Source organism: Rhinopithecus roxellana, chromosome 15, assembly GCF_007565055.1.
Source record: "Rhinopithecus roxellana isolate Shanxi Qingling chromosome 15, ASM756505v1, whole genome shotgun sequence".
NCBI classification, from domain to species: Eukaryota; Metazoa; Chordata; class Mammalia; order Primates; family Cercopithecidae; genus Rhinopithecus; species Rhinopithecus roxellana.
The window spans coordinates 1,990,187-2,016,716 of record NC_044563.1 but is presented as its reverse complement, the minus strand read 5'-3'; the positions used below and the strand labels follow the sequence as shown (position 1 = coordinate 2,016,716).

At 62.2% G+C, this 26,530-nt stretch overlaps 2 protein-coding genes across 4 annotated transcripts; one reads left to right on the top strand and one right to left on the bottom strand.

The window, feature by feature from the left end:
- Positions 1-1,952: 1,952 nt before the first annotated feature.
- Positions 1,953-21,187, top strand: TRPM5 (transient receptor potential cation channel subfamily M member 5). Of its 2 annotated transcripts, none has more exons than XM_010382068.1 (24): positions 1,953-2,072; positions 2,684-2,864; positions 3,800-3,966; positions 4,596-4,779; positions 6,551-6,615; positions 6,785-6,976; positions 7,314-7,416; positions 9,091-9,209; positions 9,641-9,991; positions 10,063-10,203; positions 10,272-10,395; positions 10,894-11,039; positions 11,502-11,614; positions 11,865-11,948; positions 12,070-12,328; positions 12,970-13,088; positions 13,454-13,586; positions 13,681-13,855; positions 17,358-17,511; positions 18,039-18,220; positions 18,514-18,646; positions 19,215-19,287; positions 19,713-19,779; positions 20,275-20,798. In XM_010382068.1, the coding sequence occupies exons 1-24, from the start codon at positions 1,956-1,958 to the stop codon at positions 20,379-20,381; spliced, it is 3,489 nt and encodes a 1,162-aa protein (XP_010380370.1). In that variant the 5' UTR covers positions 1,953-1,955; the 3' UTR covers positions 20,382-20,798. The 2 variants fall into 2 exon arrangements, with proteins under 2 accessions (XP_010380370.1, XP_010380368.1); XM_010382066.2 differs by having other exon boundaries at positions 1,955-2,072; positions 20,272-21,187.
- Positions 21,188-21,412: 225 nt separating this feature from the next.
- TSSC4 (tumor suppressing subtransferable candidate 4) lies at positions 21,413-24,695 on the bottom strand. Of its 2 annotated transcripts, XM_010382061.2 has the most exons (3): positions 24,502-24,695; positions 22,844-22,989; positions 21,413-22,686 (listed from the first exon to the last, which is right to left on the bottom strand). In XM_010382061.2, exon 3 carries the CDS (start codon positions 22,661-22,663, stop codon positions 21,674-21,676), a length of 990 nt encoding a protein of 329 aa, XP_010380363.1. In that variant the 5' UTR covers positions 22,664-22,686; positions 22,844-22,989; positions 24,502-24,695; the 3' UTR covers positions 21,413-21,673. The 2 variants fall into 2 exon arrangements, with proteins under 2 accessions (XP_010380363.1, XP_030773216.1); XM_030917356.1 differs by lacking the exon at positions 24,502-24,695 and having other exon boundaries at positions 22,844-24,495.
- Positions 24,696-26,530: the final 1,835 nt, after the last annotated feature.

Sequence of the window (26,530 nt, the reverse complement as noted above, 5' to 3'; positions counted from 1 at the left end):
GGGACGGCTGAGGCCCACTTGGTGCTGAGAGCATCAGGGCGCCTCCGCAGGCCTGGCCAGAGGAGGGGGCTGAGGTCCGTGAGTGGGTCCTGCCTGGAGCTGGCAGTCACCAGAAGTCATGCCAGGCTTGACTTGGGCCTCGTACAGGGACCCTGGGCAGCCGAGACAGCAGCCTGAGCTGGGCATCTTAACATAACGGCAATTGATTTTCTCATGGTTCTGGAGGCCACCAGTGCTAAGTCCTAAGTCAAGGTGTCGGCAGGGCCAAGCTCTTGAGGGGGATCCTCCCTGCCTCTTCCAGCTTCGGGGCTCCAGGTGTCCCTTGGCTTGTGGCTGCATCCCCCAACCCCTGCCTCTACCTCCTCTGTGTCTTAAAGGGTGTCTTCCCCTGCTCATCTGTTTCTATGTCCAAATGTCCCCTTTTTATATGAGAACCTGGGAATCAGGCTTCCCCCTTCTCCAACATGGCCTCATCTTTACTTACATCTTAATCACATCTGCAAAGGGCCTATTTCCAAAGGTCACATTCCCACGTACTGGGGTTTGGGGCTTGGACATACCTGTCTGGGGACGCAGTAACTGCGCTGGCTCCAGAGGCCTAATGGGGAGGGCCTTGGCCTTAGCCTCTGCCCCAAAGCCAGCCCCCCACCAGGGGTCCCAGGACATACTCCCTCTCGTGCCTGAAGGTCCCCTCAACTCCTATGTCCCCTTCTGAGGTCACAGGTGGGCCCCTCTCTAGGAAATGAAAGGTTTTACAGAACGGTCCATTGTCTTCTCACAAAGGGCCTTCTGTGGTGGGCACAGCCCAGAGCGCCTGGGCACAGGGTGGGCACAGGATAACCAAGGGACAGCTCTGTGGGATCAGGAGCTGCCAGGTAGCCCCAGGTGGGACAGGGTAGTATGACTGGGGGCCCAGGGAGATCTCTGCCCGGTGGCCTGTGACCCGGCGCATGGTTCCAGGAGGGCAGACAGCGGAGCAGGTGCCCTCTGCCTGCCAGGGCTTGTCCTCAGACACCAGCTTCCAATACTGAGTTTTCAGACGAGCAATCGGAAGGAGGTGGGGCCAAGCCAGGCTGAGATCAGCCAGGCTGGGGCTGGGCGGCTGAGAGATGAGGCCGTGGGCAGGGATGGAGCCAGGGCACTGAGGGGACAGCGCCGATCCTTGGATCCCTACCAGGTAGAGAGGGGCTGAGATGCCCGACCTCACTGGGCAGCTGGGAGACGTGAGCCCCATGAGGGTTGAGGGAATAGGGCTGAGGTGCATGAGGCCTCCTCTCCCCTGATGCGGGAGCGCTGAGGGAAGAGCTCTGCCGCTGATGCTGTGTGGGCTGGGGCGAGGCCTCCCCTCTGTGTGCCCTGGGCCTCCTGGACCTCCTGGGCAAGGAAGGTGGTCCCTTGTCCACCCTGCCTCCTGCACCTGAGCTGAGGGCACCTGCCTCACCTTCTCACCTCTGCCCAGGTGCACCCAGGGGTTCTGCATCCCTGTCCTGGGAGTGAGTGGGCTGTGTGGCCAGGGGGCTGCAAGGCCTCTGCTGAGTCTTTCGGAGTTTCCAGGTCATCCCCACAAAAGCCCTCTGGAGAAGCGTCTGCAGGTGTGGCTGACCTGAGGTGCCCAGAGTGGGGTGAGTAGAGGAACCAGGAGCCAGTGGCAGAGCCCCATACATCCCAGCCTCACCTGGAAAGGAGCTTGGTTGGGGCAGTGCTACAGCAAGAGACAGAGCTGCAGGGGGTCGCTGGGCAGGGCCCATCTGGAGAGAGGGTCGCTGGGCAGGGCCCGTCTGGAGAGAAGGTCCCTGGGGCAGAGATGCCTGGGGCAGTTCCCAGGTCTCCTTGTGCTAGTCGGCTGTAGAGGGGCTTCCTAGGGGAAGGCAGCACCCGCCCCGAGGGGAGGGAGGCGGGGATGGGCATTCCCAGCCCTCAAGGGCCGGGGTATCCCTGCATCTCTAGAGGCTGTCATGCAGGATGTCCAAGGCCCCTGTCCCGGAAGCCCCGAGGATGCTGAAGACCAGCAGGGGCTAGGCTTGCGCAGGGGCGAGGTCGACTTTGGAGGGTCTGGGAAGAAACGAGGCAAGGTAGGGGCAGTCCCCAGGCCTCGGGTGATGTCCGCCTTGACCTGGAACCCATGAGCCCCCATTTCCTTCCCTGGAAGCTGAGTGCCAGGATCCTCCTCACCCCTGGGTTCTGCTCCCCTGGGGCCATATTCAGAGTCCCCAGACAAGCAGAGTTCCAGAGCTGGAAGGAGTGGCTCTGGCCAGCCTCCTACCTCCCTGCAATAAGAGGGACCCCTGAGGTCCCCCCGAGAGATTTGGAGGTACAAGGTTAAGTGCATCCAAGGCCTCACCTCTGACCAGTGCCCTCGGCTCACTGAGGAGGATGCCAGCCCAGAGAGGGGTCAGGACTCTCCAGGTCACACGGCAGGTCAAAGGAGGACTGGCGCTGTCCCAAAAGGGGTATTGGGGGCCACTCTCCTCCTGCTACCTGCCACCAGGGACCAGCACCTCCCCAGTGCCCCCTGTGTCCAGCCCCCTTGATGCCCAACACCTCCCCAGTGCTGAGTGCCCCCCATGTCCAGCCCACAAATGCTCAGCACCTCCTCTGCCTCCTGTGTCCAGCCCACCCCAATGCCCAGCAGTTCCCGTGCCCTGTGCCCCGAAAGCCCTGAGCTGCAGCCCCCGCCTTGCAGTTTGTACGGGTGCTGAGCGGAGTGGCCCCGTCTGTGCTCTTTGACCTGCTGCTTGCTGAGTGGCACCTGCCGGCCCCCAACCTGGTGGTGTCCCTTGTGGGTGAGGAGCAGCCTTTCGCCATGAAGTCCTGGCTGCGGGACGTACTGCGCAAGGGGCTGGTGAAGGTGGCTCAGAGCACAGGTGAGCCCCCACCCGGCACGGGCAGCGCTCCCACCCCACACAGCAGCCCGACACCCTGACTCTCCACCCCACCCGGCACGGGCAGCGCTCCCACCCCACACAGCAGCCCGACACCCTGACTCTCCACCCCACCCGGCACGGGCAGTGCTCCCACCCCACACAGCAGCCCGACACCCTGACTCTCTGGACCATCAGGAGAACATTTCCCGAAACTGCCCACCTGTCCTCTGCAGTACCCACAGGTGCAGCAGTGCCTACGTACTGGACCAGGGCCTCCCCGAGCTGGGCCTGGCCCTTCCTTAGAGCTGCCCCCTCCACTACGAGACGTCCCTGCTCCCACATACCTGGGACCAAAGCACCCCGGTGTATACAGGGTGGGACCCCCTGGGGAAGCAGTCGGGCCAGCCAGCTGTAGGGGCCAGAGTCCAATGACTGGGCTCTTTTTTGAGGCAGCTTGGCCTATGCAACACCTGGGAGAAGGGCTTGAGGTTTCAGGGACCCTCACTAAAGAAATGACTGTGGCAAACTCAAAGAGATCTTCCAGCCAGACACGGCCGAGGGCTTTGTAAAACTGTGGGAAAACATCCTGGGATTCTGGCCCAGCAGAGGCAGCTGGACAGAGCTGTCTCGGATTTGTCCCGGAGGGAGCCCAGTGGCAGGACTGGGCCCCAGCATGTGTGCTCCAGGTGGGGTGGGGGTGCCACTTCATAGGTTCTGGACCCAGCTAGTCCCACTGCTGCCCAGTCCCCTGCCTTGGGTGGGTGTCTTGCCCTCTCTGGGCCTCGGCTTCCCCACCCCGCCTTGAGGTATTCCCCAGCACCCACCACTGGCTCCCAGCTAACTGGCTGCTGATTGGGCCTAGGTGTTAGGGCGTGGGGCCAACTAGGAAAGACCCAGGCCGTGCGGCACAGTGAGCCCCTCCTCCGTCCCCACAGGAGCCTGGATCCTGACCAGTGCCCTCCACGTGGGCCTGGCCCGGCATGTCGGGCAGGCCGTGCGCGACCACTCGCTGGCCAGCACATCCACCAAGGTCCGTGTGGTTGCCGTCGGCATGGCCTCTCTGGGCCGCGTCCTGCACCGCCGCATTCTGGAGGAGGCCCAGGTGCACGTCCAGTTCCCAGCACCAAGACTGCGGGGGCCCTGGGGGCAGGGGCTCAGAAGGGTTTGGGCAGTGGGCAGAGAGCTCTGGGAGGACAGGATTCCGGCTGGAGGAAGAGCAGGGATCGGACAGAGCCAGCACGCGGCCGGCAGGTGGCAGTACCGCATAGGGAACGGCCAGTGTAGACTGTGGCGAGGTCCCTCCCCTCCTCCTGTACCACGTGGGCCCAGGCCCCAAGCCCTGTCCAAGCCTGGACAAGCAAGTTCCGTCCCCCACACTGGGGTCTGTCTAAGGCACTGCCGAGGGAGGCCCAGGCAGCCCCTGGTGGATGTCTGGACACCAGCCCTGGAGTCGGGAAGGAGGAGCTTCCAGCAGCCCTGGCTGTCTCCATGGTTCTGTCTAAAAGAACCCGCTCCCCACCGCCCCTGCCCCTGACTGTCGAAGGAGGGTCCCCGGGCCCCAGCTGTTGGTCCCTCCTTTTGTCTGAAGGGTGGGGAAACCAAGGCTCAGGCAGAAGCCTTGTGCAGGGCCCCATAGTGTAGTGTGTATGGCCTGGCAGGGAGGATCCCGCAGCGGGACCCGGCCCAAACTGCCTCCCGAGGGCTCAGCCTCGTCTCCCTGAATGGACACAGGAGGATATTCCTGTCCACTACCCCGAGGATGACGGCAGCAGCCAGGGGCCTCTCTGTTCGCTGGACAGCAACCTCTCCCACTTCATCCTGGTGGAGCCAGGCCCCTTGGGGAAGGACGATGGGCTGATGGAGCTGCGGCTCAGGCTGGAGAAGCACATCTCGGAGCAGAGGACAGGCTACGGGGGTGAGGCCCGCCCCAGCCACCCAGGAAAGCTGCCGGTGGCCAACTGCCTTGGGACCCAGTGGGGATCCAGGGACCCGCCTATGGGAGAGTGGGGGTGACCGCCAGGGAGAAGGAGGAGGGCTTCCCAGGCAGAATGCAGCCAGCATGCCTGGGCACCGAGACCTGGGCCGTGGGGGCCTTGGAGGAGGAGCTGTCTGGGCAGGGCGGTGCAGGAGGCAGAGCTGGATAGAGTGGCTCTGGCTGGGCAGTGACATTCCCACCAGAGTAGGTGCAGTTCTGTTTTCACTGGGCCTTGCCGTGGTCAGAGGCTCTGGGGCTCTGAGAGGCAAAATGAGATTTGTGAGTTGAAAGAGGGCTACTTCCTGCCGCCAGGCGTGACGTACGCTGCCGCCAGAGGGCAGCGTCACCCGAGAAATGGGCACCTCTGGCCAGTCGCACGTTCAAAAGCTGAACTTACTAAGAAAATGCTAGTGTGTAAATAATATTCATAAACAAAGCATATAATTATTTATAACGTCTATGAACAATATACAATATTTAGAAACAAAAATTGTTTTTTTTGTGGGCAGTTTTTGGGTGGGCAGTTTCGGGAAATGTTCTTCCGATGGCCCAGAGAGTCAGGGCGTCGGGCTGCCGTGTAGGGTGGGAGCGCTGCCCGTGCCAGGTGGGGTGGAGAGTCAGGGCCTCAGGCTGCCGTAATTTCTTGGCAAGGCCAACTGAGCCTTTTTTTTTTTTTTTTTTTTTTTTTTTCCGGCAGAATCTCACTCAGTCCCCCAGGCTGGAGTGCAGTGGTGCGATCTCAGCTCACTGCAGCCTCCACCTGCCGGGTTCCAGCAGCTTTTCTGCCTCAGCCTCCCGGGTAGCTGGGATCACAGGCATGTGCCACCATCCCTGGCTTTTTTTTTTTTTTTTTTTTTAGTAAAGATGGGGTTGCACCGTGTTGGCCAGGCTGGACTTGAACTCCTGACCTCAGGTGATCCGCCTGCTTTGGCCTCCCAAAGTGCTGGGATTATAGGTGTGAGCCACTGTGCCCGGCCAACTGAGCACTCTTTAGAAATGAAAACACAAAATCTCATCAAACTCTGGGGACACAGGCAGAGGGTCCTGCTCTGCTCTGCGGAAGCCCTGCTGGCCCGGGCACCATTTGGCCAGGTCTGGTTTATCCTCCAGATTCAATCAGGAGGCACCTTTCAAAGTCAGGGGCCCACCTGGGAGCCCAGTTCCCTGTGGGTGATTCTAAGGCACCTCCAGTCAATTCGCTCCCTCATAGAAGACGGGGGCAGGTCCAGGACTCTCTGGGGGCTTCACATATAGACGTCTCATTTGCAGCTTCTGTTTGGGGGAGAAACCTGAAGACTCCCTCCTGTACCTCTTTGGTTTGCTGAGCGGTCAGGAGCAGCCCGCCCAGCAGAGCTCCCTCGATGGTCGAGATGCTGCCTCTGCCACGCTCAGCATGAGTGTGTGTGGTGCGGCACTGCACCTGCAGGGCTGGGGGCTCCGTTTCCTCCATGCCACTTTGTATTTTAACAGCCGTAGGCCAGCTCTTGCCACAAAGTCCGCATGCTGGGCAGTGGGGGTTAGAACTGGAGCCCTCGACCCCCATACGGCAGGGGCTGTAATAAGCGGCCTGTGCCACATAGCCCAGACAAAGCCCTCACTTTATTCAGAAGAGCTAGCTTTTGACTAGAAAATGTGGTGGCCTGAGAGCCTAAGATCTGGGTGGTCACCCCAGGCAGAGAGTCCTCAGGCCTCACGGGTACCCTGTCCATAGGCACTGGCAGCATCGAGATCCCTGTCCTCTGCTTGCTGGTCAATGGTGATCCCAGCACCTTGGAGGTAGGGGCCTGGCTGAGGCCCCCTGGCTGGCTGAAGCCTTGTGGAGGGGTTTGGTGGATTCTGGGCACCCCTGGGACAGGGCTGGAAGGGATGGGGGCCCCCCTGACACCTGCATCCAGATGTCGCCGGGATGATCTGGGCTCTGCTCTCCCCTCCCTCCCCGTCTCAGAGGATCTCCAGGGCCGTGGAGCAGGCTGCCCCGTGGCTGATCCTGGCAGGCTCGGGGGGCATCGCCGATGTGCTCGCTGCCCTGGTGAACCAGCCCCACCTCCTGGTGCCCAGGGTGGCTGAGAAGCAGTTTAAGGAGAAGTTCCCCAGCGAGCATTTCTCTTGGGAGGACATTGTGCGCTGGACCAAGCTGGTATGCGCTTCCCCCTCCCCTGTCCTCCCGACCCTCCTCCCGGGGTGGGGCTGGTCCTCTGGGAGAACTCCTGCTGATGCAGCCTCCAGCCCACTCCTCCCACCTCAGACTGCCAGGCCCCCCACCCGCTCTCGCTTCAGGCCCACAGGGAGCAGAGGGACCCAGGCAGCCCCTTGGTCTACGGGTGGTCCCGGGATGGGCCCAGTGGGTGGTGGGCACGCAGGCTGCAAGGCTCACCTGGGGACACTGCCTGTGCCTCCGCTGGTGTCGACCACAGCCTGCCCCTGCCCCTGTCCTGGCTGAGGCTGCCCCATCGGGGCTCTGTTCTGGTGCCCAGCTGCAGAACATCACCTCACACCAGCACCTGCTCACCGTGTACGACTTTGAGCAGGAGGGCTCCGAGGAGCTGGACACAGTCATCCTGAAGGCGCTGGTGAAAGGTGAGGGCGGGCAGGGTGGGCACGGCAGGCACCATCAGGCGGCTTCATGCTCAGAGACACTTTGGGGTTTGGCAGCCTGGCCGTTTGTGACGCTCGCCCGCCTGTCCCTTCCCAGGAAAGATAACACGTGATTCATGCATCTCTCTGTATTTGGCAAGTTTTATGACATGTGTTTTTTTACCACAGCTTAAAACTATACTTAAAGCTCTCAATTCAGTGGGTTTTTTTTGGGGGGGAGGTTGTTTTTTGTTTGTTTTGGTTTTTGGTTTTTTGAGATGGAGTCTCGCACTGTCGCCCGGGCTGGAGTGCAGTGCTGCGATCTCAGCTCACTGCAACCTCCTCCTCCCGAGTTCAAGAGATTCTCCTGCCTCAACCTTCCAAGTAGCTGGGATTACAGGTGCCCGCCACCACACCCAGCTAATTTTTTGTATTTTTAGTAGAGATGGGGTTTCACTATGTTGGCCAGGCTGGTCTCAAACTCCTGACCTCGTGATTTGCCAGCCTGGACCTCCCAAAGTGCTGGGGTTACAGGCGTGAGCCACCGCGCTGGCCAATTCAGTGCTTTTTAGTATATTTGCGAGGTGGGGCAACCATCACTGTCATCTAATTCCAGAAGCCTTCATTGCCCCAGAAGGAGCCCATACCCCTTGGCACTCACTCCCCATTTCCCCCCAGCCCCTGGGAACCATCGATCTGCTTCCTGTCTCTATGGATTTGCCAACAGGCGTTTTGTGTCCATGGCTCTCTGCAGGAGCGGGAGGGTTTCACGGTTCATCCGTGTTGCAGCGTATACCATTTCATGCTTCATTCCTTTTGTAAGGCGGAGTCAGGTTCCAGCCTGTGGACAGACTGTGGTTGATGCATCTGTTCATCCGCCGATGGAAAATTTTGATGAGCATTTGATGTGCTTTTTGTTGGAGACAAACACGTGCTGAAGGCCTGGCTGCTGGCAGGCAGATGTAGCCCCAGCAGGGAGGGGCGCTGCTGAGCAGGGTCTGGGGACACCTTGAGTGAGGGGCCACTCTGGGAAGGGTGTCTGGACTGCAGGTGGCTCGGGGTTTAGCAACCTCACCAGGACAAGGAGGTCAATGGAGCCCCCCTGTTTAGGAGCTCTCCCACCCCTTCTCATGAGTCTCAGTTTGGTCCCAGCGGCCTGAGAGAGGTACCATAGTCTTACGGGGTCTACGACTGTGGAGGCTGAGGCTGGCGAGCCTCACATGTGAGGCTGGTGAGGACGGCGGTTTCCAGCAGACGCACCCGGCCCAGGTGCTGCAGGCCTCCCTTGAGTGACCCTGGTGACCTCACCAAGTCATGGTCAAATGCCCTTGCCCGTGGAGGAAACATGGCCTGGCATGCTACCCTGACAACATCCAGGAAGTGGCCTCCAGGCCCAGGTGGTAGCTGGAGTACCCCTGTTGCGGCCAAGGAAGGTGCCTCACATGGGAGCAGATGGGCCATGCTGACACAGACCAGGGCAGTGCGCCTTCTCCTGCGGTTTGCACAAAGTCTTATGCCTCCTGCTGGTGCTCAGAAGTGGCATATGTGCCCCCTCAAGTCCCAGCGTGAAGTTCCCGTTTCCACGTCTCTAGGCAGCCCACCTTCGGGGACCCTGTGCCCCAGCTCTGTCAGGCCCTCAGCTCCACCCTCGCCAGTGCCTGCCTGCTCTGCCCACAGCCTGCAAGAGCCACAGCCAGGAGCCTCAGGACTATCTGGATGAGCTCAAGCTGGCCGTGGCCTGGGACCACGTGGACATCGCCAAGAGTGAGATCTTCAATGGGGACGTGGAGTGGAAGGTGCCTCCCAGTCTGGCCCACCTGCCTCCCCCTCCCGGCACTGCCCAAACTGCCTACGCTGCCTTCTCCTGCACCCTGAGGGCTGCTTGGCTGAGCCCATTCCCAGCGGTCCCAAAGTCCGGGGCAAGACCAGGACACATGGTTCCGCCCGCGTTTCTGCCTCGCTCGCTGGCCCAGGCAGAGCTGGATGGGTGCCAGCTGTCCTCGAAGCCCAAGGGGGTTGTGACACCCTCAGCATTTTCTCACGACTGGCCCCTCTGTGCCCGCTCCAACTCAGGGGGCAGGCTGGGGTGCAGGAGAGCGCGAGGGTCTGCGTGACCTGACCCTGGGGATGGGGTCCCCGTGCTCCCTGCTCTCTCCTTCTTTTGGTCCCCCTCTTCCTGTCTCTCACTCTCTTGCCCCCCTTCCCTTGGGTTCCCATGGCTGCCAAGTCCTGTGACCTGGAGGAGGTGATGGTGGACGCCCTGGTCAGCAACAAGCCTGAGTTTGTGCGCCTGTTTGTGGACAACGGCGCGGACGTGGCTGACTTCCTGACGTATGGGCGGCTGCAGCAGCTTTACCGCTCCGTGTCGCCCAAGAGCCTGCTCTTCGACCTGCTGCAGCGGAAGCAGGAGGAGGCGCGGCTGACGCTGGCCGGCCTGGGTGCCCAGCAGGCCCGGGAGCCACCCATGGGGCCACCCGCCTTCTCCCTTCACGAGGTCTCCCGTGTACTCAAGGACTTCCTGCAGGACGCCTGCCGAGGATTCTACCAGGACGGCCGGCCGGGGGGCCGCAGGAAGGCGGTGAGCGGGGCTCCAGGGAATGGGGGGTGAGACTAGGGCCACAGCGGGAGGCCGACGCCCATGTCCTCCAGGAGAAGGGCCCAGCCAAGCAGCCCACAGGCCAGAAGTGGCTGCTGGACCTGAACCAGAAGAGTGAGAACCCCTGGCGGGACCTCTTCCTGTGGGCCGTGCTGCAGAACCGCCACGAGATGGCCACCTACTTCTGGGCCATGGTGAGCCGAGGCCGCGGGCCCAGCGTGGGGGCGGGGGAGGGACGGCCTCCTGAGACCGGGTCTCCTAGGGCCAGGAAGGTGTGGCAGCCGCTCTGGCCGCCTGCAAAATCCTCAAAGAGATGTCGCACCTGGAGACGGAGGCCGAGGCGGCCCGAGCCATGCGCGAGGCAAAGTACGAGCAGCTGGCCCTGGGTGAGTGACCGGCCGGGGCCAGGCCTGTGCGTCGGGGCAAGATGTGATAGAGGGTCAGACAAAGGGTCCTGGGCCTCGCCAGGGCCGCCCGTTACCGCTGTGGGGCTCCAGGTACCCTCAGTGGCCTCCTCTGTAGGAGAGGACAGATGGCTCTGCCTGGGGTGGAGGCGGCCCCAGACCCTGAGTGTGGACCCGCTGGGCACATGGTGAAGAAGAGAGAGCCCCACACCCCAGGCATGCACTGGGCCCTACCACGGGGCAAGGGACAGTCAGGGCGGCGGAGCCCCTCATCCTGCTGGGGGAGGGAAAGAGCCAGAGAAGGACAAAGGGTCAGGAAGGGTCCGGAGCAGGCCAGGCGGGGACAGAAGGCCTGGCTGGGCCCTGGGAGGTGAACGCAGGGTGTGGCCACAGACCCCAGGTCTGGGCGGGGGATGGAGGAGGGGCGTTGGGGGCCGGGCATCGGTGTCTTGTCCTAGCGGCCAGGGTCTCCGGGGGCAGACCTCTTTTCTGAGTGCTACAGCAACAGTGAGGACCTCGCCTTCGCCCTGCTGGTGCGCCGGAACCGCTGCTGGAGCAAGACCACCTGCCTGCACCTGGCCACCGAGGCTGATGCCAAGGCCTTCTTTGCCCACGATGGCGTGCAGGTGAGTGCCAGCTGGCCTGGGGGAGAGCTGCCGGGGGGCAGGGCTGGCGGGCGAGCTGGACCCAGCTTGAGTTGACTTTGCAGCCTGCGGCTGCCCTGTCACTCCTGTCCCCAGCACAGGGGAGCGGGGTGGGGCTTCTGTTCCTGGAAGGCGCCCCCCTGGCTTCCTCCACCAGGCACACTCCTGCCTCTGGGCTCAGTGGAGGTGCCACTTTCTCCTCTCAGTCCTTCCCAACCACCAAGCCCAATCTTTTCCCCAGTGAAGGGCACAGCAGCTCAATCCACACCCCTGCGATGAGCCTCCCGAGGAGCACGTCCCCCACCAGGACGGGGGCTCCAGGAGGGAACGCTGGGCTGGGCGCCCCTTCAGCTCACGTGGGCCAGGCACCTGGGCATTCCTGGGGCAGGGCATAGCCTGGGTGAAGGTGCAGAGGTGGAGCCAACAGTTTTGCCTTCACCTCAGGCCTTCCTGACCAGGATCTGGTGGGGGGACATGGCTGCGGGCACGCCTATTCTGCGGCTGCTAGGAGCCTTCTTCTGCCCCGCCCTCGTCTATACCAACCTCATCACCTTCAGGTGGGTCAGGCCTGTGGGCTGCCTGCTGGCTGGGGCAGGCACCAGTGCATGTGCCGGAACCACAGGGAGGGCCTGGGCCTCGCTGGTGCTGGTGGCAGTCTGACTCTGTAGCCCCCAAGTCCAGACTCCCTGCAGGTCCCACTCCCCGCAGTCCTTGCACCCAGTGGGCACTTTGATGGCCAAGCGCCCGGAGCCACGCAGGTGCCTCTGGGAGTACTTCGTGCAGGCCTGAGCTCTCCTGTGCTTGCAGTGAGGAAGCCTCCCTGAGGACAGGCCTGGAGGACCTGCAGGAGCTGGACAGCCTGGACATGGAGAAGAGTCTGCTGCACAGCCGGTGCGAGGCAGAGGGCCGGGCAGGGTGGAGGGGACCGGCGGGTGGTGGCTGGGAGGCTGGACTGTGGTGGGGCACCCGGCCGGGCACCAGCCTCACCACTGCGGCCTTCTCTGCGGCACAGGGTGGAGGAGATGGTGCAGGCGCCGAGGGCTCAGGGTGACCGAGGCCCGCGTGCTGTCTTCCTGCTCACACGCTGGCGGAAGTTCTGGGGCGCTCCCGTGACTGTGTTCCTGGGGAATGTGGTCATGTACTTCGCCTTCCTCTTCCTGTTCACCTACGTCCTGCTGTTGGACTTCAGGCCGCCCCCCCAGGGACCCTCAGGGCCCGAGGTCACTCTCTACTTCTGGGTCTTTACACTGGTGCTGGAGGAAATCCGGCAGGTAGGTGGCCACACGAGCTTGGGTCCCCTCCACTCTGCAGCTTCAAGTTGGGCAACCTAAGCTGGGTCCTGCCCTTTCGGGGTGGGGCTACCCATCTGTAGAACAAGAACAGCATGGGGCCTCCCACCTTCCCAGTCACCAGTGGCCATGATCCTGGTCAAGGACCCAGCCCTGAGCCCTGCTCCAGACCAAGACTCGATCCCTGCTCCAGACTGAGCCCTGAGCCCTGCTCCAGACTGAGCCTTCATCCCTGCTCCAGACTGAGCCCTGAGCCCTGCTCCAGACTGAGCCTACATCCCTGTCCCAGACTGAGCATGACCATGGTCTCCTTCATCAGAGTCTGAACCCTGACCTGTATCACAGACTGAGTCCAGACACTGAATAAACTGATCCCTAGACTCTGGGCACAAAGAGCCCTGACTCCAAGTGGAGACTGACCTCAGCTTCTGTCCCCAGACAGCCCTGGAATAGCTTCAGTGGACCCCCAGTCCCACTGGTAGCCTGGGCCCTGGTCATAGATGGAACCCCGATCCCCATGGCACACTGAACCCTGATCCTTACAGATTCGAGCTTGTCCAGGTAGGGCTGTCCCCAGCGAGGGGCCTGGACAGCTCTCAGTGGACTGCCTGCCTCCCTCCCAGGGTTTCTTCACAGATGAGGACACACACCTGCTGAAGAAGTTCACACTGTATGTGGGGGACAACTGGAACAAGTGTGACATGGTGGCCATCTTCCTGTTCATCGTGGGTGTCACCTGCAGGTCTGTGGGGCCGAGGCCGTGTGGCCTCAGGGGGGCTTGTGGGCAGGCTTCCAGATGAAGCCACTCAGGTCGGGCGTGGTGGTGGCACCTGTGGTCCCAGCTACTCAGGAGGCTGAGGCGGGTGGGTCACTTGAGCCAGGGAATTTGAGGCTGCAGCAAGCTGTGATCACAACACTGCACTCCGGCCCGGGTGACAGAGCAAGACCCTGTCTGCTAGAAATAAATAAATAAAAGATGAAGCCACTCAGGGCCTCAGGAGTCCTGGCCTGGCCCTGGCCCTGCCCACACCCGGCATGCTGTGTGCCCCTGGGGAAGCCCCTGCCCCTCTCTGGGCCCTGCAGCCGCATCAGCCTCCCACCCTCCAGGATGCTGCCCTTGGCGTTTGAGGCTGGCCGCACAGTCCTCGCCATGGACTTCATGGTGTTCACGCTGCGGCTGATCCACATCTTTGCCATACACAAGCAGCTGGGCCCCAAGATCATCGTGGTGGAGCGCATGGTGAGCCCCGGGCCTGGCCCTGGAGGGACAGACAGCCCCTGCCCGGGCCCCCGGCTGGCCGCTGATGCCCCTCTTTCTGCCCCGCCCTGTGGAGATGAAGGACGTCTTCTTCTTCCTCTTCTTTCTGAGCGTGTGGCTCGTGGCCTACGGCGTCACCACCCAGGCGCTGCTGCACCCCCATGACGGCCGCCTGGAGTGGATCTTCCGCCGGGTGCTCTACCGGCCCTACCTGCAGATCTTCGGGCAGATCCCACTGGACGAGATTGATGGTTTGCACACAGCCAGCGGGGGCAGGGGCGGGGAGCACGCGGAGCCCTGTGTGCACAAGTCCTGGGCACGAGTCTCTCCAGAGGGGTCTGCTGGGGCGAGGGAGACCCCAGCCTGGGGCAGAGATAGGAAAAGTGGCTGAGACCTGGTCCCCAGGCCCCCCACACCCCAAAGGGCCAGGCCTGGTTCCCGAGGCAGAGGCAGCTCCAGTCACGGAGCCCCGACCTGGGCCTTGGGCTGGGAAGGAGACACAAGGAGATCCCAAGGCAGCCAGGACTGGCCTCCTGCTTGGGAAGGCCAAGCGGCAAGTTTTGCTCTGGGGGTGGTCTGTCGGGGGCGAAGGGATGGGCAGTCATTAAGGGCACAGAGTGGGCCAAAAGGCTGTCCCAGCTATCGTCCGGGGTCTGGGCCCTCCGGCTCTCCTCACGGCCCCTGGCCTCTGCCCTTCTCCCACAGGGCCCTGCTTGACCTAGGTGCCCCGTCACCCACCCACCCACCAGAGCCCTTATGCCATCCTGCTGGCGAGACCCTTCCACCATGCGGCCACTCCTAAAGGCACCCTGGCTGCTCCTGGGGACCCACCCCAACATGTGTGTGTGGCCTGTCCGTGCCTATGGGTGTCCCCAGGCCGACCCCTGTAACTGGCTGGGGCTGGTGGAGCCTCTGGAAACTTTCTCATAAGCCAGTGCAGTGGGGAGGGTGGGGTGGGGGGACAGAGCCGCTTGGCCATGGGGGCCTCTGTGCTGATGGGTTGGTGGGAAGCTCAGGGATGGGGAAGCTCAGGGATGGGGCAGGGACCTGTGCAGGCGCCTGGGATGGCTGGGACTCAGTGAGGAGCCCCGACCTGGGAGGGGACGCACACCTCTGGGAAGGTGGGCCAGCAGCCAGCCAGCCCCTGGGGCCCTCAAGGGGTGCCGTATGCTTGGAGATCCAGCCGAGAAGGTGCGGGAAACATTGTTCAGGCAGTGTCAGGCGGCTGGGGCTGCCCAGCACGGGGCAGTCATGGCACAACGTGCTGCCCAGGCCTGACCCCGACCTCTGTGGAGTGGCGCTCAGGATCCGCGATAAATATTTGTTGATGGGATGACGGCCAGACCAGAGCAAACACAGGCCTCCGGGACAGGCGTGGGCGACGCCGTGATGGAAATCGCCTCTCCCAGCGCGGCTCATTTCCTTGGGCTGTTTTCTTAGCCCCCGCAGCCCCTCCTGACATTTTGGTGTTTGCTCATCACAGGCATTCATTTTCCAGGCCATTAGTTTAACCAGACCCTGCCTGCCTGCGACCCCACCTCGCCCTCACCATATGGTCTCCAACACTGCCCTGTCCGCAGGGCCCCTCGGGGCAGGAGGAGCTCTAGACAGGCGCCTCCAGCCTGGGCAGAGTTGGGGGTCCCCCTTTCTTGAGTGGCTGCATCTCTGGTGGGCCAGTCCCAGACACTCGTATGAGGAGACAGGCCTGGCCATAGCCTCCTTCTCGATGGGAGAAGGTGGGGAACAGACTCCCGAGGAGCCCTGCTCCGAGTGCTGCCCCGGGGAGGTCTGCGGTGCTGCTGGGATCTCTCAGAGAGGTCTGCGGTGCTGCTGGGATCTCAGAACCCTGTGCTGAAACGCCTACAGCAGGGCCAGCCCCGGCCGCACACTGAGAGTCTCAGATGTGTCACTTCCCCTCTCTGAGCTGCAATTCCTTGGGGTCAGTTCAGCCGCCAAGCAAATGTCTGGGCCCTTCAGGCTGAACCCAGCCACTCACTATGAGCCCCTTATGCTGCTGGGCAGAGAGTTACTCACTAGCACATGCTGGGCTGAGAGGGAGACTGAGGCTCAGACAGTTTCTGCACAGCCTGCAGGTCTCCTCAGAGCCTAGGACAGCCCCCTGCCCCACTCTGCACTCGTGCCAAGCTGGAGCTGGGGTTGAGCTGTGGTGATGAGCTTGTTCTCTGGGGCTCCAGGCCCCAGGGACAATTTAATTTCCAGCCCAGCCTGGTGGCGCCTTCCCAAATCAGAGTCGGGGAGGGTGTGGGGGTCTCATTCCTCAGAGCTGCTTTTATCAGACAGATTTACGGCTTCACAAACAAGCTCTCCAGGCTGGCCCTGGCCCGCTCCTCCAGGGTGCAGGGACGAGAGGGGTCATCAGTCTGCCCAGGAACAGATTCATGGGCTGGAGGTGGCCAGGGCGGGCAGAGGAGGGGCAGGCCTGGGGTGGAAGCGTGGGGAGGGCTGGTGCTCACTGACTGCCAGTGCACACACAAACACTCAATAACTCACACATGGGCCAATGTGTCACAATAACTCACTCGGGAGAAACAAGGCAGGAATTCACCCCGGGAAGGAGAATGGACCCCTCCAGCTCAGGACCTAGGCACAGAGGCAGGAACCTGGGAACAGGGAGACCCCCAGAACCCACCACAGAGCAACCTGGAGCTGGCAGGCACCAAGACACACTGGAATGTGCCCGTGTGTGTGCCAGTGTGTTCACACAGACTCACACATGAGCACGTGTGCCAGGCACATCCAAACACATGTACAGGCTCACACAGACACACCCCAGTGTGCATGCTGGGGAGGGAGGAGAGAGCGGAGCTCCCATTAGGATATGGAGGGGATATGTGGTCCCGGATGGCCGGGGCACGCTCTGGCCTCTGGCTGGGACCCTGAGCACCCTGACTCCCACTGTGGCTCCCTCCTCCCTCCTCCTGCCCTGCAGGCTGGGGTGGGGTGGGGGTCCAAGGCTGACCCCTGCAATGGAGAAGCCGGTGTGAGGTTCTGGTTTTAAGGGACTGGAGTGAGATCTGCTGCCCCTCCAGGGTGTCCCTGCCCAGGGCCGAGGGAGCTCAGCCTGCCAGCTCCCAGAGTGCACTGCCTGAAGAATGTTCTTGACTTGAGTGGCCCAGTGCGGGATCGGTGCCCTCAGGGCTTGCAGCAAGCCCTGTCTGGAGCCTGCTGGCTCAATACATTTTGGAAAGGTGGCGGAATTACTCCCCAGCTTGCAGTATGATCACAGGGGTTAGTGCTGTAAAGGCTCTGAGACGTCCTGCAGTAAGGACCCCATCTCCCTTTCCTCAGCAGCTCTCCCCAAACCTTCAACAGCAGAGGCTTTTTTAGGATGAGGGGTGGCGGTTTTAACACATGCAACAACCAGCAGAAACCTGTGCCCTGTGACCCCTCTGTCCCTCACCTTCCATCCCTCTGGGGGTCTTGGCTCTACCTCCAGGGCCTGTGGCCCTGGCTGACTCCATCCCCTGGTGGAAGCCCAGCAGACATGGCAGAGGGGCCCAGGGTGGGGCTCACCACTCGTCTGGTTCTGGTTTGCTGTGATGGGGGTTTCGGTGTTAAACCCCAGGCCATCCTGGGTGAACTGGGACAGTGGGTCACCTAACGAGCACCCATGTCCCCTGGGTTCAACACTAAGACTAAGCTCTCTACCTCAGGGCGTTTGCCTGAGGCTGCCCTTGTGGCTGCCCCTGGTCTGGTCCCCACGGTGGTCCCTACGGCACCCTTGCCTTCCAGAAGCCCGTGTGAACTGCTCCACCCACCCACTGCTGCTAGAGGACTCACCATCCTGCCCCAGCCTCTACGCCAACTGGCTGGTCATCCTCCTGCTGGTCACCTTCCTGTTGGTCACCAACGTGCTGCTCATGAACCTGCTTATCGCCATGTTCAGGTGACTCCACCCAACTCCTGGAGGAGAGAGCCCTGGGGCGGAGGGAGCAGAGGGCCATTCCCCAATACCGCCTCCTTCCGGTCCACCTGGTGCGCCGCAGAGGGTGGGGCTTGGTGCCCCAAGGCAGATAGGAGGCGGCACAGCCTGGACTGCGGGGCTTTGCCTGCCCAAGACCTCGAACTCTGTGGGCCGCCCTCCTGGTCCCAGGAAGCAGGGCCTGGGTCTTTGCGGGACGGGTGCTGTGGCGAGAACTCTGGGCTTGTCCAGGAGAGCAGAGTGGCCAGGGGAAGACCCAAGGAGAGTGCAGAAGCAGTGCTGGGCCTCGGCCCCTCGTGACACACCCCACAGGCAACGCAGAAGCAGTGCTGGGCCTCGGCCCCTCGTGACACACCCCACAGGCAACGCAGAAGCAGTGCTGGGCCTCGGTTTCAAAAAGGGCTCCCCAACAGCAATCAGGGTGCAGGTGGGATGCGTCCCCCAGGTGGGCGGGGGAGCCGGTCGGTGACGGCTCGGCTGTGCCCCTGCAGCTACACCTTCCAGGTGGTGCAGGGCAACGCAGACATGTTCTGGAAGTTCCAGCGCTACAACCTGATTGTGGAGTACCACGAGCGCCCCGCCCTGGCCCCGCCCTTCATCCTGCTCAGCCACCTGAGCCTGGCACTCCGCAGGGTCTTCAAGAAGGAGGCCGAGCACAAGCGGGAGCACCTGGGTGAGGCTGGGGTGGTGGGTCCCAGGGCGGGGCTGTGCGCCGGAGACGGGTCTGGAGAGACCTGGGCCCCTCCTCAGCCCCGTGGGTCCTCGGCTGGGCTCTGTGCAGGCTGGCACAGCTGAGCCCGTCCCCCTGCAGCTTGGCCATCCGTGCACAGGGTTGTTCTTGCCCTCCATCCACTGGCTGGGCCCCACTCACTCCTGCCTGGCCTACCTTGCCCGGGGACCAGGCCTGGGCTCTGCCACTGAGGCCCATGTGCTCTAGTAATGCTGACTGCCGCCCTGCTTTCCCAGAGAGAGACCTGCCAGACCCCCTGGACCAGAAGGTCGTCACTTGGGAGACAGTGCAGAAGGAGAACTTCCTGAGCAAGATGGAGAAGCGGAAGAGGGACAGCGAGGGGGAGGTGCTGCGGAAAACCGCCAACAGGTGCGGGGGCCTGTCCTGATCACTGGTGGGTGTCGGGCTGCCTTTAAGCGGGGATGTGCCCTTGGCGTCAGTGACAGAGGATCTGAGCTGGGGAGCTGAAGCTGAACGGGTAGGGGCAGGGCCCTGTCCAAGCCCAAGGGCCTAGCTTTCCAGCCTGACCTGTGCAGGACCCTGCTGGGACGCCCGGCCAGGCGAAAAGGGAGCGCGCACAGTGACCGTTGGTGCCCTCCCTGCTGTGGTCTCAGGAGTGGGACTACCTACCCCTGGCTTCCCTCCAGCCCTGGCTCCAGGGGCCTGTTCCCGACTGCCTGCCCTGTACCATCTTGCTAGGTGGTGTGCCCAGGCAGGGACGGCACCCCAGCCCTACCAGGAAGGCACAGAGCGCTCTGTACCTGCGCCAGGTGCACTTTGAGGGGTCCTGGTGCCACCAGATCTGGGCATGAGGGGGGAAGGGAAAGGGCCAGGGCACCCAGACTTGGGCACACAGGGAGGCCTGGGGGATGGGGAGGCTCCCCACACGTGGAGTGGTGCGTGGCCATCCACAGCTGCCTGCCTGCTCCTGCCGCAGAGTGGACTTCGTTGCCAAGTACCTCGGGGGGCTGAGGGAGCAAGAAAAACGCATCAAGCATCTGGAGTCACAGGCAAGCGAGCCCCGGAGCTCCTCTCCCTGACGGGAGGTGGGTGGCTGCATGGGGCTACTGGGACCTGCCCACAGCCCTGCCCGGTCACTCACAGAAATGAGCCAGACCAGAGACAGGACAGGAGCACCCCAGTGGGCGGAGGAAGGTCCTGGGGAAGAGGGGCCGTCCCCACCTGTGCCTGCTCCCACCCCGCCACTTGAGAGGCCACAGCCTTAAATGAGGGGTGTCACATTTAAGACCCCTTGCGTTTCACTCTACATGCCTCACGGGAGCCTCACCCACCCCTGCCTTTGAGTGGCAGCTCCCAGAGGGAGGCGTCATGGGGCAGCGGGGGCCCTGGCAGGAGAGGGGAGATGGGGAGGCTGCCTGTCCCCTGCTGTCCTGAGAGAGCCCTGGAGATTCCCGGACATGTTTCCCTCCTCCAGATCAACTATTGCTCGGTGCTCGTGTCCTCTGTGGCTGACATGCTGGCCCAGGGTGGCAGCCCCTGGAGTAAGCCTGTTTGGGGAGCATGGGATGAGGGTGAGCATGGGCACCCACCCTGCAGTGGCTGGTGGGAGCAGGTGGGGGGCCGTAGGCTGTGCTGTGTACTCTGCCTTCCCTGCCTGGCCTGGGAGTCTCAGGAGGCCTTGGCTGGACACGGTTCTTCAGGGCGGTGTGGGAAGCCTCCGATGGAGCCCCGGCCTCAGCCAGGATCAAATGTGGTTCACTCAGACTCCTGAGGCTCTGCTTGGCACAGGCCCTACTGGGCTGTCCTGCTCAGGAGGCAAAAAGGCCCCTCAGCCTCACGGGGGTTGCTTTCCTAGTCCCAGGAGTGCAGGCGGAGGCCTGGTTGTCTCTGGGCTCCCCATCGTCCCCAGGCTGGCCTGTGGGGACTCACTCGGAGAGTCATGGCATCCTGGCCCTTCCTCTGAGCCAGCGACCTCTCCCCTTCCTGGGCCTGCCCTGCTGCCTCCCACCGCTCAGGAGGCCCTTCCTTCCCAGCAGGCTCTCGACACTGTGGCGGGGGAAGCCGGCTGGTGGCCTCTTACCATAGAGGGGGTTTACATGGCCAGGAACCACCCGGGGCTGGCCAGCCTTCCTCGGACACCTAAGCTGCTTGGCCTGCCATATGAGGGCCACCTCACCTCAGCAGGCCACCCTGGGTCTTGTGCACTGACCTCTGCCGACCTCCAGTGGAACCCCCAGGGGGCAGGAGACCCCCCAGCAGACAATGGCCCTCCTGGTGCCTCACCAGACCCTCACCCAAAGGAACCGCTCCTTGTCCCTCCTGGCCTCCCTGGGGGCACCGCAGTGTCATGGGGCTGTCTACTCTGACAGGCACAGCTCCCTGGGCAGAAAACGTGCCCCACCATAACCCCACCTGGAAACTGAGCAGCCTGCACCACAGAAAAGCTGGCCCTTCGGTGTGACGGGGGCACCCCCATCCAAACTGAGCAGCTGCTGTGGGGTCTGCACCCACCTCTGCCCTGACTTGTGTTGCCTGACAAGAGACTCATCTTTTTTTGAAACACTAGTGGTTAGAATTTCTGCCACTTAAGACCCAAAAGGTGCTTTGGGGCTCAGGTAATTGGCTCCTGGAAGACAGGGCTGGGCACCCACGGCGTCTGGCGGCTGTCCGCCTGACACCCAATGGCCAGCACAGCATACACGGGTGTTTATGGCGCTAGGACACAACCCCTGTTGGTGCCAGTGGCTGCTTTATCTCCAGTGGAGCCTGGAAAACACCCAAATAAAACTGGACCCCTGGCTCAGTCAAACACCTGCCCAAGCCCCCCCTCACCCCCCAGCCTCCTCTGTCCAGACCCATTTTGTCATCTCCCTGCCACCTCCCAAGCTGTAGTCTGCACTAGGCCTGGGGCTGATGGCATCCTGTGGGCTTTGGTTGGGGGAGGGCAGATTCTGGACCCACTCCGGCCCATTGAGGGTACTCGCTGGACACCTGCCACTGAGCCACAAGCCCTAGAGGAGGCCTGGGGTTTCCAACTTTTGCTGTCACCTGGGTGATCTGCTGTTGAGGGATGCAGGTGTCAGCCACCCTCGAGTGGTCCAGCACTGTCAGGTGTGGGGACCTCTTGCTGCCGACAGACCCCTTTGAGTAAGCAGGGCCCAAATATACACAAAGTCTGAGAAAGACCCAAAACCTTTATTGTCCCCACCAGGAAGCCAGTGCTTCCAGCCCACACCTCACACCCCAGTGGCCTCAGCAGGTCTCTGCTCCGGAGGACGCCGCCCAGAGCTGCAGCCAGGGCCGCCAGCGCCACCTACAGGCAGCCTGCAGGCTTCCATTCCAGCTGGGCAGTGGCCAGGCTGCCCCTTGACTAGCCCCACTGGGAAGGCAGCAGGATGGCAGTGGTCAGTGTGGTCAGGCTGGGCCATCTCCCTCTCAGACCTCAGCACCTGGGTCCTCAGGGCTGTTGCCCTTATTCCGGAAGTGGTCTCGACTCCTCTTCCTGCTGCCATGGAAGCCAACAGTCTCCACCGGCGGGAGACCTGGCACAGACCCACTGCGGACAGGCCCTGACAGTGCCTCCACCTCCTGCAGGCCCCCATGGGGGCTGCTCCACTCCTCGGCCTCTGGGCTTCCGGGCCCGGCCAGATGGGCCAGCTCCACGGGGCCCTCGCCCCTGTCTGTGGCAGGGTTCCCAAGGCCGCCCCTGCCCGGCTCTCCCACCTTCCCCAGGACCCTCTTCCTCTCGTGTCTGGCCTCAACCCCTCGGACTGGTTTGGTGAAGACGACCCTCCCCTCCCCACAGCTGGAGGGGTCCTGGTTGAAGGAGGACACGCAGTCAGTGGGGGCAGCCAGGCTCTGGGAGCCCAGGAAGGCCAGGGCGGCAGCCTGATTGCTCTGCTCGCTGACCTCGGTCACATCTTCCAGGCTGTACTTGGTCCAGCGCTCGGGGTGTGCCACGTAGTCAGGGACCCGAGGCACCCTTGGGGAGGCAGGGCTCCGATGGGCCCTGCCCAGGCCTTCCACTGGAGACCGGCCTGAGGGCGCTAGGGGCTGCTTGAAGCCTCCATTGTCACTCATGCTGGTGTGGGCCACAGAGGATGGAGCCCTCCTGGCCGCTCCCTCCAGGCAGTCAAAGATGTCACGGCTGCGCTGGGAGAAGGTGGAGCTCATGCCTCGCAGATGGAATGGCTGCACCGTGGCCGGGAGGAGGCCTGACGGGGGTGAGGGTGGTTCATCAGGACCTGAATCCTCCTCCCCAGGCAGCCCCATCGGGGACAGTGCTTCCACTTCAGCACCACCGGGCAAGCTGAGGTCAGAGTCCGAGTCACTGAGGGAGACTGTGTCGGAAGGCAGCGTGTCATACTCCGTCCCGTGCTCGCCCTCCACGCTGGGGGACGGCTCACCTGTCCCTGCATCAGCCATGGGTCCCCAGGGCCACGCCACACCTAAACCAAAACGGCCCAGGAGTTTGTTTCTCAGGAGGAACAGTATTGAGAATGAGTTCCCCCTGCAGACCCACTGGCCCTGGACGAGTAGAGAATCAACTGACAACTGTCCCACACAGGGTGGAGTCCCGCCTCCCCCTCCAAGCCCTCCTCTCACCTCTCTTGGCTGCTGGGTGCCAGTGGTTGACACTGGAGTGTGACTGGACAGCCAAGTGGGCCAGGTGAACGAAGGTCCTCAGTGGCACAAGCGTGGTCGTCTCAGGCCTGGGAGTGCCCCGGCATTGCCGCTGTTCAGCTGCTCAACTGCAGGTGGGTGGGGTGGGGGAGAGGACCAACCTCAGACCAGAGCACACATGTGTGAAACAGGTTGTGACCAGTGCCAGCACATTGTCACCTCTCAAGGTGCCAGGCAGGACCGACCTAAGTCTGGGTTTTCAGAGCCCCTGACAGGCTAGGTCTCAGGGTAGGGACTTTTGACTCATTACCTCATCTAGTCGTGCCAACCCTCTGCAGGCAAGCTTGGAGCTACTAAGCGATTTTAGTAGTAAGCAGCCACACAGGGCTTAAACCCAGGGCCAAGATCAGGCAGGAGGGCCACTTATAAGCTGCTTGCTGTGCAGGGTGAGCAGTTGGTACTCCACAAAGAGCCGGCACCTTCCTGATCCACAAGGAAAAGGTTTGCTCCTATTTGCTGGAAGATCGCCGGGAGCTCCCAAGGAATCTGCAGTCAAGGCCCTGGCATCTGAGGGTCAAGCTCTCAGGAAAGTGGGGTGTCGACCATCACCTTGAGCAGCCCTGCTAGGCAGAGGCAAATCCCCGCAGCTCCTGGAGCGACCTCCAGTGGCCTTCCTCCTGTAACACTCAGCACATACCTTGTCTTTCCAGCTGGGCAGACAAGCGCTGCCTCCTGCACCCATTTAGTGGTAGAGTGACTAGGTGCCTCAGAACTTGCGTTTCCAAGCAAAAGAGACGGCCCATCCACACCCTTCTGCACTGTCCTCGGCCATCCATCCACTGACTCCTCTCCTGCTACCAACACTCCTTGCCCGCCCAGGGTGACCTGTGTCTTGTGCACCCAACAAGGATGGGGTCAGGGGTATTATTAGGGGCTGTTAGTGCCCTCCACCAGGTCAAACACAGGAAGGACCTCAATTCCTCTGAGGCGTGACTCTCCTCAGTGAAGAAGCCACCCCAGGGAAAGGCAATACCCAGCACCCCCCACACTGATGACCGTTTTAAAGCTAGCAGGTACGGGGCGGGGGACAAAATTTGCCCAAGTCACACAGTATGTTGCAGACGAAGCTGGAGTTCCAACCAGACCCCTGCTTCCCAGATTCGCACTCCCGTCCTCTGCAGCAGAACGCCGCCAAAGCCAGAAGCAGCCTGGTCAGCGGGGCACTCCGAGGGGGAGCGGGGATCGGGCGGCAAGACAGGGACTCCGGGAGTCCGTTCTCGGCGAGATCCGGCAATGAGTGGAAGGGCAGAGTTGACTCCTTCATGTCCGGAGACTGAAGGAAGCCGTCTCTTTCTCCACATGAATGCAGAGCCCGGCCTTTCTCCCCTCTATGTGCCAGCAAGACCTCCCCGCCAGGGAAAAAACGAACTCTTAGTGACAAGTTGGCTCTCGGTGCGAAGTCGGGCTGGACAGGCCCGGCGGCCTCACGAGGATGCTGTGGGTGCCAAGGGCCCGGTCGCAAGGTACGGGGGTCGGCGAGCACAGCGGGGCCTCCGAGCTCAGGTGTTAAAGCTGCGCTCGGTGACCTTCCGGAGGCTCGGCCGGCCACCGTGGCCCGTCCTCCCTCAGCACAAACCTACCGGCTCAAGGATGCACGGCCATCTCCATCTTGGTCGGCGCCGCACGTCTGCGCGGCGCGCTCAGCCCTCTGGGAAACCGAGTGCTCTGCCGGCCGAGCGCCGCGGCTTCCGCGCCTGCAGAACTACAACTCCCACAAGGCACTGGGCCGCAACTCCCGACGCCTGTCGGGACGTGTAGCCCTGTGCGTGCGCCCGCCCCTCTACGCTACTCCCCGGCTCTTGGGTCCGGCTCGGAAGCGGCCCCGGAAACGATGGCATTTGTTGGGGAACCAAGACCGGAATTGACCAAGAAGAACAGGAAGAGGAGGGACCAGGCCTGCAATTCCCAGAATGCTCGACTGCTAACCGACAGCTGGGCCGGCTTCCCGTGGTCCCAGTGCCACCTGCCGGAAGCCGCGAGAACAGCGGCCTCCCCAGGCAGGAAGTGCATCATCTCGTATGGAAAACGAATGCCGTTCCTGGCACTTCCGGTCATGACCGGAAGCGGTAACTGTTGCTCCTCCTGGGCTTCGTCAATGCAGCAAGGCGGGGCTCCCCGGGATCCCACGGTGCCGCTCAGGCCAGACGCAGAGGCGGTCCCAGCCCGAGATGAAGACGCGGGGTCGTGGCCGCTGGGCCACGGGTGAAGGGGGCTTTACCCGCTGGCTGGGCCGACGCTTTCCCACCCCTAGGGGTTTACTGGGCCCTGGCCGCAGACTTGTGGGGCGTCGTCCTCACACAATTGCCCGGCCACCCTAACACCTCTGGGCCCTCAGCGCTGGTGCATTGGTCCGGGCTCCGGGAGGCACGGAGACGTCCCCCGAGGGCGCTGCAGGGAAGCCGGGGCCAGGTCTCTGGTCCTTCCGGGCAGGATGGAGGCCACTGAACGCTCAAGCTTCCAAGTCAGCGTGGCTGGGTGGGCGGCAGCTGGGAAGGTTTGGCCTCCGCCATGCTTGGGAGCCTGTCCACGGCAGGGGCAGGTCAGCTGCCCGCCCTGAAAGGGAAGACGAGGGCCCAGGTTCTCCCTTCCACAAGCCGCGTCGCCCTTGGCCGCTGGGCCCTGTTGGCACCTTGTGCCCCTTCTCAGCTGGGAGAGTTCATGCCCCACACAGTCACGGAATCTGAGTTTCCCTTGGCTGCTAGACCTCTGGTCCCGCTGAAAGGCTCGAGAGAGAACTCCCCCAGGGCCTGCTGTCCTGGCATCCGCTGGGAAATAGGATTCAAGGCCCTGCTGTGGCTCAGCCTAGAGAAAAGGAGGGGAAGCAGGACCCACTCCTCGGCCCCCGGTCTGCTATGCGCCTTTGGGATACCTTATTCCTTAAACTGCTCTTCCCTCCCCACAGGGAACATAGTGGAAAGTAAGAGGGGGCTTCTTGAACCATCCTGTTACCCCAACCAGTGCAGGCTTGGAAGTTGGGAGCAGCAGGGGAGGAGGGCTTGCTGAGAGACTCTGCAACCCCCTAAAATGCAAGGCTGGGGACAGTTTCCAAATTGGCCTGCAAAGAGGCTGCTGGGAGCCCTAGACATGAATTCCCAGGCACTCATTTCCTCCAGGGGTCAGTTAAATGTGTCAGCATCCCCCTCCCCGCAACTAGGGAAAAGCAGCCCGACCCAGAGCAAGCCCCGTCCCACGAGGTAGCACAGAGAACCCTCCCAAAAAGGGCCCTTGCTACCTGGAGTTACTCCCTGGTTTAAACCCAAAGTGAAATTCTAAGCAACCCCAACCAACCAAATGGACACCTCTTGGTCAAACGCATTCTAAAGTAAACCTGAAAAGCTAGTTCAGGCCATGATGACCGTGGGTGGCCCAATGTGCCTCATTATACCCTCTTCCAGTGGGAATTCAGGCACAGTTGACCAGCATTCACATTAAAACAGACACCTTAGGCTGGGTGTGGTGGCTCACACCTATAATCCCAGCACTTGGTGTATCACCTGAGTTCGGGTGTTCAGGAGTTCGAGACTAGCCTGGCCAACATGGTGAAACCCTGTCTCTACTAAAAATACAAAATTAGCTGGGTGTGGTGGTACATTCCTGTGGTCCCACCTA